The sequence below is a fragment of the Maniola hyperantus genome, chromosome 22 (genome assembly GCF_902806685.2).
Source record: "Maniola hyperantus chromosome 22, iAphHyp1.2, whole genome shotgun sequence".
Taxonomy (NCBI): domain Eukaryota; kingdom Metazoa; phylum Arthropoda; class Insecta; order Lepidoptera; family Nymphalidae; genus Maniola; species Maniola hyperantus.
In genome coordinates this window covers 1,859,864-1,870,493 of record NC_048557.2, presented here as the reverse complement: position 1 = coordinate 1,870,493, position 10,630 = coordinate 1,859,864, and the positions used below count along the sequence as shown (strand labels likewise).

At 36.8% G+C, this 10,630-nt stretch overlaps 1 protein-coding gene across 5 annotated transcripts in view; it reads left to right on the top strand.

Moving 5' to 3' along the window:
* The first annotated feature begins 743 nt into the window (after positions 1–743).
* rg (A kinase anchor protein rugose) overlaps positions 744–10,630 on the top strand; it is a 530,630-nt gene continuing 520,743 nt past the window's right edge. For all 5 annotated transcript variants that reach the window (XM_069506123.1, XM_069506120.1, XM_069506125.1 and 2 more), the window contains exon 1: positions 744–1,013. In XM_069506123.1, coding sequence (XP_069362224.1) covers positions 855–1,013 — 159 coding nt within the window. In that variant the 5' untranslated portion in view covers positions 744–854. The remainder of the gene's footprint in view (positions 1,014–10,630) is intronic.

The following is a 10,630-nucleotide window of genomic DNA, read 5'->3' as shown; positions in this document are numbered from 1 at the left end:
ATTCTGAAGAAAATAAAAAAAATGTAGACTTTATACTTTGTCGTAAGATTTTTACCTGTTAAGAACTATTGTGAGACCAAAGCCAACATGATCCAAACAATGGTTCTTCCATTGTTGGGGACAATACGGAGATAAACTTTCAGCTTTTATGAAATAAGGAAGCTGATCTGGCACGCACTGCCTCTTAGGCCATTATTTGAGTCAGATTTCCTTGAGGGTTGGGCCTTATAAGGACCAACCCACTAGGAAATCTGACTCTTCCTATACTCCTATTATACCAATGTTACCCATTTGTACTGTAATATAATGTTTTTTTAAATTATTTCATTTTGATTTTGTACGGTTGGTTGCACTGCTCATGTTATTGCTATTCTTGACATTTTCCCAGAAATTCGGAAAATATTAAGTTCTTCTGTACTTAAATAAATAAAACTTTCAAAATATTTAAAAATACTTTTATACTACCTGAATAACTTAGAAATAGCTTGACTACTATAGTATTTTGTACAACATTTAAGAACAATGATTAAAAACTTGTATTTTTAAAATATTGTCTAATAACGCAAGAAAGAAGAAATAAACTATAATGCGTGCAATGTGTATGCTCAAATTGAATGATTATAGTCAGGTTTACGGTGTAAATTGTAACACGTCATTAATTTTTGTTTTTATTGATTGATTAGGGAAAATGAATTGCAATTTTTCAATTTACTAGCAACATTCAGAAAATTCAAGATGGCAGAAAGCGACATTGGTGCGTTATCATGTGAGCTGATGAAATGATGTTTTCTTGAATTTTATCGTCGCAAGTGGATATTAAAATTGTGTATCAGTGAATTGTGACAAATTAAATCATGGCGGACCTAAAATCACCGCCGTTTAGTGATATTAAAAGACCTGAGGAGGTCGTCAGGATGACGACGAAAGACAGCCTGAAATTTGCAGTTCTTATCGGGCTGATTGAAGTTGGACAGGTAACCAACCGAGAGGTGGTGAACACCGTTCTTCACCTGGTAAGTACCAACAAGCATCTAACATTAATTACGCAAGGAAATATTAGCTGGAATCTTATTAGATTCGTGTAAGATAGGTTACTTCGTGTCAAAGATTTATCAATGTTGTATTATTGATATTTAAGGTGTACTAATAAGTCTGTAGAGTACAGTATTGTGCACATAATTGAGTCTTTTATGGAAAGCGTGATGTGGCGAGAGAGTCGCGTCTATTTTCATTGTTTATATCGATCGCGTTGGTGGTGAATCGTCCGATCGCGGGCACATCGCGAGAACCAGTCGGCGGCCGGCGATTGTTTTGTTTTGATGGCATTAGTTCTACTATATTTGAAACTTGTACCTCCGAAATAGAAAAAACATTAAAGGTCGTTAACGACAGGTCGAGGTGGCAATCGGGGTATGAGTCGGGGGACGCCCGCACACCCGCATGTCACCTGCGCTCGCCCGCACCGGGTTAACGCGGGGTCTGTACGGGGCGTCCTCACCCCGATTGCCATCTCGACCTGTCGGGGACTATACCTACATTTGTATTGAAATCAAAAATAGGAAATCTAAAATTAGCGAAAGCGAATATGGGTATTGGGTATATTATGTAGAAATGCTAAAGCGTGTTTGTTGGTCGGTTTACTGGTTTGTTCTTCAATCACGTTGCAACGGACCAATGTATCGACGTGATTTTTTACATGGGTAGGTATAATTAATGATATGGACTATGGAGAGTGCATCGATGGGAGAGTCATACTTAAGCTATTTTTATCCCGGAAAATCAGAACTTCCACGGGATTTTTAAAACCTAAACCACGCGGATGAACTCGCGGGCATCAACTAGTATTTGAGAATCGTTTAGGTACATATTTAACTACGCGCCGAACTCTATGGAGAGTGGTAGGTAGGTATTACCTATTGCGCACACAGAGTCAGAGAAGGCAACTAGTCGTGTGATTAGCATAAAAACTGCCAATTTACCTATCATACGTTGCGAAATAAGTACTTAACTAGACACCCCGGCGTGAGGACGCCCCGCACACCTGCACAACCCCCGCGCTAACCCGGTGCGGGTTAGCGCGGGTAACGTGCGGGTATGCGGGGTGGCATATCCCCATTGCCATCTTGTCCTATCGCGTACTATAATTACCTTTAATTTAAGTTGACTTTTAAATGACGCATAGAATACCTTGAAGAGCAATACAAGTGCACTCTCTATTTCATTTACAACTGTCGTAGTCCAATGCGACAGCATCCAATATGACCGAAGATCGAGAGGTCAGGCGCAAGACCAACGGCTTTACGTGCTCTGCGAGGCACGTGGGTGTAACATCACCAACTTCTCAAATAGGCATGCCTAAGAAATTTTCTGGACAGCAAAGTGCATCACTACCGATTTTAAGCTTATATCCCTCCCGTCCCGTCGTGACCACGACCCGTGCAATCGGGTTGAATTACGACAAATAAAAACATCAAATTAATCGTGATATCTAACCGTTATCTACATTAAAATACCTATAATCCATCACTACCATATTATAAAATACTAGCTTATGCTCGCGACTTCATCCGCGTGTACTACACAAATTTCAAACCCCTAATTTACCCCCTAGAGGTTGAATTTTCCAAAATGCTTTCTTAGCAGATGTCTACGTCATAATAGCTACCTGCATGCCAAATTTCAGCCCGATCCGTCCAGTAGTTTGAGCTGTGCATTGGCCATTGATAGATCAGTTAGTCAATCAGCTTTTCTTTATAGATATAGATGTAAAAGTGCAATTGTTTGCCCTTCAAGCACGGCGCAATAGAGCAAAACGGGTCGACACGATTTTTACATGGATATAATTCTATATCCACGCAGACGCAGTATCACCTAGAGTAGCGTACAGTACGCGGCCGAAAGTAAAGTACATCGACCTTTAGAAGGAGATAGCAAATTTGTAGAGCACTGTCTCTGTCGTTGAGACCGACAAAACGTCATATAGGTATGAGTGACAGAGACAACGCTCTACAAAGCTGAAATGTCATTCTAAATGCCGATGTACATTACTTTCGGCCGCATACTGTAAGTTATGCGACAAAATATCACATCTGTTTTTATAGATCGGCACCAACTTTTGTTCGTCCCTATTTCCCAGGCGGAAAATTTAACAGCACTAAAATCTATTGTTCTCAAGCCAATAAGAATCCGTTACGTAATAGCTGAACGCCATTGTTTGTGGAGTTTTCGAGAATTAGCTTTGAATGCTTTTATTTTTTCGCATCGATATACGAGTAAATGACAAGATATGCCCAAGCGAACAAAATGTTTCACGGTTTTGGAACCAAATAAATCAGCGCCACCTCTTAGATACTAATGAACGACCCGTTTGAAATCCAGAATTCACTGAGGTTGCATTGGTGCTAAATAAACATTTTAGGACCAATGAGTCGGTGCCATTATGCTTGATCAATGGCCCTGTCCTTACAAAGTAATATATAATAAGTCAATGTTTTATCGTTTCATTTTTCCCTTCGTAAAATATGTGAGACGAAAATTTACTGAGTTACTTACGTATACTTAATTCATAAAGAAATAATGAAGCATACAAATTCCGAAAAGGAAAGCTGAAATCAATAAACCGAAATATGAAAAGAAAAGAAGACTAATGGTGCAAACGCACGCTGTGCGACGCGACGTGACTTTTGGACGCTTAGAACAGGCATTAAAATTCAATTAAACAAAAAAAAATCTTCTAGGCCATATAATTTGCAAAGTTGCTAAGGGCCCATTGAAATAAATTAATCTAATAGGGCCTGTTACACTATCAATATTATTACGCGATATAGTAATTCCGTATCGAGGAAAAATTTACAGTAGGTATAACTTAAGGCCTTTTCGTTTTCTACGCTTAGTCCATCCAGTGATAGCTATGGCGTCTATCAGGATGTTTTTCGTTTGGGTAAGCAAAGTATACTCTGCCACTTTTGACTCTGAGCAACTCCCATAAAAAGTCAGACAATCATTTAGTACCTATGTATTTCCTTTTGCCACTAAGTTATAAGTTAAAATATAATGTATTTTTATTTTTATAATAAAATTATATTAAAATATAATTTTATCATAATCATCTTCCCTACCCATATCGCCGCGCCGGTTTCTACTGAGAGCGGATCTCGCAGAATTAAAAGTGTGATAGTCCTTTAAATATATGTTTAATAAGTGTTTTTTATCGTTAACTAGTCTACTGATAGTCACAGGAAGAAACTGCAGTGAAATCAACAAGCTAAGGTATTTTTCGAAACAAAGAAGATAATGTAGGTTGGTAGAAAAAAGAGGATTAATTTTACTAAAGTTTTGTTAAGGTTTTTACGTTTCGCAACTAGGCCATCAAAAATCAATTTGATTGCAGATAACAAAACATAGTAAACTAATGATATCTCAGAAACGAGAATGTCTCTAACAAGTGTAACAAATTCTTATCACACAACAAACACATTGCTTATCTAAAGTTTATTTATAAAGGTCTTTCCACAATAAAATGTTGAGTGAAATAAAATTACCGCAACTAAATAGAAAATGTCTTGGTCGTTTGTGATCGCATCGACGATGTATTCTTCATTCAATTCACCTTTTTGAATAAAAATAAATTTGAATTAAAAAAAAAATCCTTTTCATTATAGTACCGCAAGGCATCGCTAAGGTCTGCACCCTACGTAGTTGAAATTAGTAATAGTAGATAACTTACAAATAAATACAGACATATCGCACTTTATAAATGGATGTTGACGTTAGTCGTTCTCAAAATTGTATTCCCCTTAAAATATCCATAAGTTTAAAAACAGCGACCAGTGGTTATTCATTTTCCATTATCACGAACGGCATATGAATATTAAACCATTGATTACAATACAACAAACAGATCAATTAGTGTTCGAAAAAGGACTCCATTTGCTTTAGAAATGCAACCATGCAGAAAACACAATTGCCTGACTAATAACGTAGTTAATAGTTTGAAGGATAGTCTTTACGTGAAATAAAAAAATTAAAAGTAATTTTAGAATAGAAGTAGTTTTATTTGCTGATCCAATACCGAAACGCCTACGAAAAAATTGCCAGCGAAATTATTGTTGATTTTTTTCAGTTCGTAGTCAACTTTTAATTAAGCATTTTTAAGCAGTCCTTTTGTAGGGTTCCGTAGTAAACAAGGAACCCTTATAGTTTCGCCATGTCCGTCCGTCTGTCCGTCCGTCCTCGGTTAATCTCAGAGACTTAGTGCTAGAAATCTGTAATTTGGCATGGGTATAAAGATTAATCACGCTGACAAAGTGGTGAAATAAAATTGTGATAAATATTTTTTTAGGGTAGCTCCCCTAAATGTAAAGTGGGGATGATTTTTTTTTCTCGTCAGCCATAGTGTGGGGTATCGTTGAATAGGTCTTTTAAAAATACTGTGGGTGTGGGAACATCATTTTTCGATTTCTGGATCCGTTTGTAAACTATGTTTTAAAGTGCTCCCCCTCTATCAGCCAAATGGCAGTAACGTGAAAAAATTCATAGCAGTAGTATATATAATCAATTTTAAAGGAAAAATATCATGGCTAATTAGGGTTCATAGGTTAAGGAGTTATATCTGTTTTTCGAGGTTAATTGTGACTACGGAACCCTACACTGCGTGCGGCCCGCCACGCACACTTGGCCGGTTTTAAATAGTTTATAACCTCCGAAACTAATGATCTGATTCTGAAAATTCTTTCACTGTTAGATAGCTAGGTATAGTACGCGACAGGTCGAGATGGCAATCGGGGAGGGAACGCCCGCACACCCCCACACGCCCGTGCTAATCCGGTGCTGGCGAGTGCGGGTGACAGGCGGGTGTGCGGGGCGTCCGCCCGCCTCATACTCCATAAGTCCATACGTTATCTCCGAAGCTATAAACTATATCACGCACCGCGGACGAAGTTGTGGCAAAAATCTAAGTAGTTATTTATTATTTTGTTACTAGATAAAACCTCTGATGCTTCAGATTATTGCCTTATTTACATGTCTGTCAAGATATTATCTAAGTAATAGCTTACTACGCAAAAACACAAAGTTAATCAAAAGACCAAAAGATTAGACATTAACATGATGGCTTTTCCTTATGGATGTCGTAGAAGACAAATAGTGCTCATGCCACCGCGCTGGCTCGCTGGCAGTGTATTTATCTAAATACTAGCTGATGCCAGCGACTTCGTACGCGTGGATTTATTTTAAAAATTCCGATGGGAACTCTTTGATTTCCGGAATAAAAAGTAGCCTATGTCACTGTCTCACTCATGCAACAATACATCATCAATATCATACATTCATGCAAAAAATAAGGTCGATCTGTTGCTCCGTTGCGTCGTGATTGAAGGGCAAACTAACAAACAAACACACTTTCACATTTATAATAGGGGTAGTGATTATATTAATATCTATCATTTAATAAAATTGATAATGTAATTTTACTTAGTTTATGTTGAAGTATTGTTGCAAGACATTCCACTGACTTTACGTCATCTCCTTTGTATTGTCACGTACAATAAGTGAATATTAAGTCCTTGCAAATCGCAATGCCATCCTCTGCCTCTGTATGATGTAATAGGATGTCATCATTTAAAAAAGATTTTTAATCGAGAACCAGACGATGCCCGTGACTTCGTGGATTTAGGCTCTTTAAAAATCCTACGTGAACTCTTCGATTTTCTAAAAAGCTAGCAGACACAATTTTATAAATATACTTTTCCAGCAAATATTATGTACAAAGGCGTCGCACAATGGCTATTTTCGGACGGCCCCAATATTTTTCAAAAATATTGACGCTTGACTGGTTTCCGTAGCGATAAATTTATGCATCGATGCCTCTCCAAAGGGTTATCGCCAGTGACACGGAATCATCGGCAAAGGGCCCTTTTGTTAAGCGTGGAAACACTGTTATTTAAGTGGTTTTCTTTACAACAGTTTTACTTACCATAACATTTTCACTAAGACGACTTAAATGACAGAAAACTTAGTACTTAAATAAGCTGGTGCAGTTAGTTATAATTAAAAATCATAACAATTAAAATTAAGACTGTTTTAATGTCCTTTGTCGAGTATTTTTCGAAATATTAAATATAATTTTACTTAACTTTATTTAGTTATCAGATCTCTTAAATTATGCTAATAAATATGTAATTAAATAAATCGTCGCTTTTGAACCATAGTTATTATTGTAACGAGTTAATTTAGATATACACTGCACTTTATCTAATATTGCACTGTAATTAAACTGTACTGTAAGAAAATCTTTCCTGTATTTTAAATACGATATATTTATCGTTTTATTGCGTTGCGTATTTAACTATAGTAAGTAGGTACACTCAAAACTCCACTGTAGTTTGCGTAAAGCGAAATAAATAGGTATACTAGAATAATGAATGATAGAATCGAAGGACCTTGCGTTTTTTATATTATAATGAAATATGCGTTAATGGATTAAATGCGTAAATAGCGTGAATATTATTATAAAAAGGTACTGGGATCATCCAAGGTTCGAAGTGACCAAAAATTTGTTTGCGAAATGCGATAATTAAGGCGATATTATATTGCGAAGTTTCGAGTGTTTGTGAGATACAAATATGTTACCATAGTTATTATAATTGTTACCTTCTTTTTGAAGATACTTAATACCTATATATCTGTTGGATTCGTTGATGTTCATATTATGATAGTTTATGAGTCATTAATGCTTTGTAAATATTATCATTAGTTTTGCTCGTTTTGTTAATGCTGTTCTTTGAGAACAAATGTATGGATCTGTTTTTTTTTGCTTGTCGATTTTCATGTTGCATGACGATAGCCATTGGTGCTTCGTCGTCAACGATTATTTGTTTTACTTGTCTTGATAATGCTATTATTTGAGAATTATTGGGAATTCCCCAAGACGAGTTATCATCTTCAAAATCATTCAATTTGTTTGATTGAGAGTGGCAATTACCACATACCTAATACCACTGTGGGTAATAATAAGGTAATCCGAAAAATAATTTATACCTATTTCGTGAATGTTTCTTTCACATTATATTTCAAATTTTTTCGGTCACGTATGGCTGCTTCTATAAATTAGTTTTTAAAAACTCGGCAGTAATAATTTAAGTATATATGTTGGTAGCGTAAAGATTTTGTTAAATTTAACAATTTATAAAGCTTGCGACGTCGTTAAGCCTCTTGACAAGTTCTTGTCTACTTGACCGTGATCTGGCGATGTATCAACATCAGCGACAACTGCCTTGTGTCGGAAAACTTGTTCTACCTATAGTACGCGACAGGTTAAGATGGCAATTGGGGGGGAGGGGGGGGATAACGCCACCCACACCCACACAGCCCGCCCGCTATCTCAACCCATCGCCGGCTCACTCCGGAGCACGGTTCTCCTCTCAGAGTGAGAAGGGTCTAGGGCATAGTCTAACACGCTGGCCAAGTGTGGATTGGCAGACTTCACACACATTTGAGAACATGAAGAACTCTCAGGCATGCAGGTTTCCTCACGATTTTTTCCTTCACCGTTAACGCAAGTGCTATTAAATTACTTAAAACGCACATAACTTCGAAAAGTTAGGGGTGCGTGCCCGTGATCAAACCCCCGGCCTCCGGCCGACCAGACCTAGGAGGCGGACGTCCTAACCACTAGGCTATCACAGTTTCCCACTTTGGTTGAATGATATTCTTAAAGACGTGATACCTACATGTCAATAGTTCAGCAGTCAACTGCAGAAAAACTAGGAGCTTCGAAAATGTCTCAAGAAATTAAGAAGATTTAAAAGCAACAAAAATAAAATAAATACCTACTTAATAAGAAGAAATATGATTTGATGCTCTTATATATTATACTGATGCTTAAAGGCAGCATACTTTTGTTTCGCTGCAGAAAGAATGAATGTAAATCGATATTAAGTATTTTGAGGTTTTAAAAAGATCATTGTGCTCACAACTTTTCATTGAGCATAATACGTGTAGGCAAAAAATAATGACTACAAAGTGATTAGTTTTCTCAGATATAGTTACATCTGTTAATATGAGTATGTTTGAGGAAAAACAGTTTCCTCAAAATATAGCACTCTTTTGCCTGGCAAGTGATCATTAATGTGTGGCCGCGACCTTGCGATGCATCACTAACTAGCCAGAAACCAGCCAGGACCGGTTCAACGGGCTATCGATCGCGGACCGCTATATCACCGCCCCGTTTCCGTATTGGGGGGGTTTTTCGAACACTTATGCAATGTTGCGTTTTTTTAGCCTAGATCGTCTCATCTACTCGTATCACGTATGGTAGGGTAGTTCATACCTATAGCTAAGCCCGGCGAGACTATGATTGTTTGAGATAGGGTCTTGAACTGTAGTAATAAAAACGGACCGAATTGAGAACCACCTCCTTTTTGGAAGTCGGTTAAAATGATGTGATATTTTGTATAGCGGTAGTTTATTGGACTTCAATTCATTATTAAAGAAATTAATAATAAAAAATATGATTTTTATTTATTTTCAACATTAACGCCACGTTTAACATTTAAAAAAATCTGCGGGAAAATATTTTTATGTTAATTAAAAATAAATAAAGTCATATATTTTTTTTAAATTATTCTCTTAAATAATGAATTCTAGCCCCGTAAACTACCGCTATACAAAATATCACATCATTTTAACCGACTTCCAAAAAGGAGGTGGTTCTCAATTCGTTCCGTTTTTATTACTACAGTTCAAGACCCTATTGGTGGGATATGAAGTGAATTTATTAGCGTCCCAAATAGTGAAGGCAGTTCTTAGGTATATTACAGAAGAACTGATTGAGACAAATCAAACGAGCCCAAACTATTATCCATTGACAAGTGCTTACCTATGTCCTCCTCAAACTGTCGCCTCCATCATTACAATTAGATGGTAGACTTAAATGATGGTGGATGGCTTCAGTATTGTTAAAATATTATGTCATCGGAGTTGCTAAGTTTGCAAATAAATAGGTAAGTACTTACTACAATAAGAAGCAGGTGAGAAGTTGTTGTAAAGACTATCTTACATGCGAAGTTACAGGCGAAGCAAAACAAAGCATATTCTAATAAAAACAGTAGCCGTTTGCTTCCCCACATACATGATACAAACCGCAAGAGAATAAATAACGAGTTAGTACGTAGTTAGGTAGTTGCGGTGCACATGTCCGGTAGAGCGCTCTAATCTCGGTCGAGTATAATTTTCATGACAAAAACAGCGAACACATTTTCTCTGCCGTTTGCGTTCCTCTCGTACACATTTGCATTAAAGGACAGGTTGTTTGCTTTTACTTTTTATTCGCATTAGTCTGTTATGTTCTGGGTAGGTTTTTTAGATGTGTGTAGAATTTAATAAACAGAAACAGAAAAAGTTGGAGGCGTGGAATTTTTTTTACTGAAAATTGGAAAGTCAACGTCAAAGAAAGAATAAACGATAGAATTTAAGTTTTTGCTTTATTAATAATCACAATTACATCAATTGTCTTACAAATTCATCAATTGAAAGACAACGGTAAAGATGTAACAATAAAGTCTTTGTACTAGGTAAAACTTATAGAAGCTGCGTTGGACACGTTTTCCTTCCGTGTTGTGTACGATGTCTC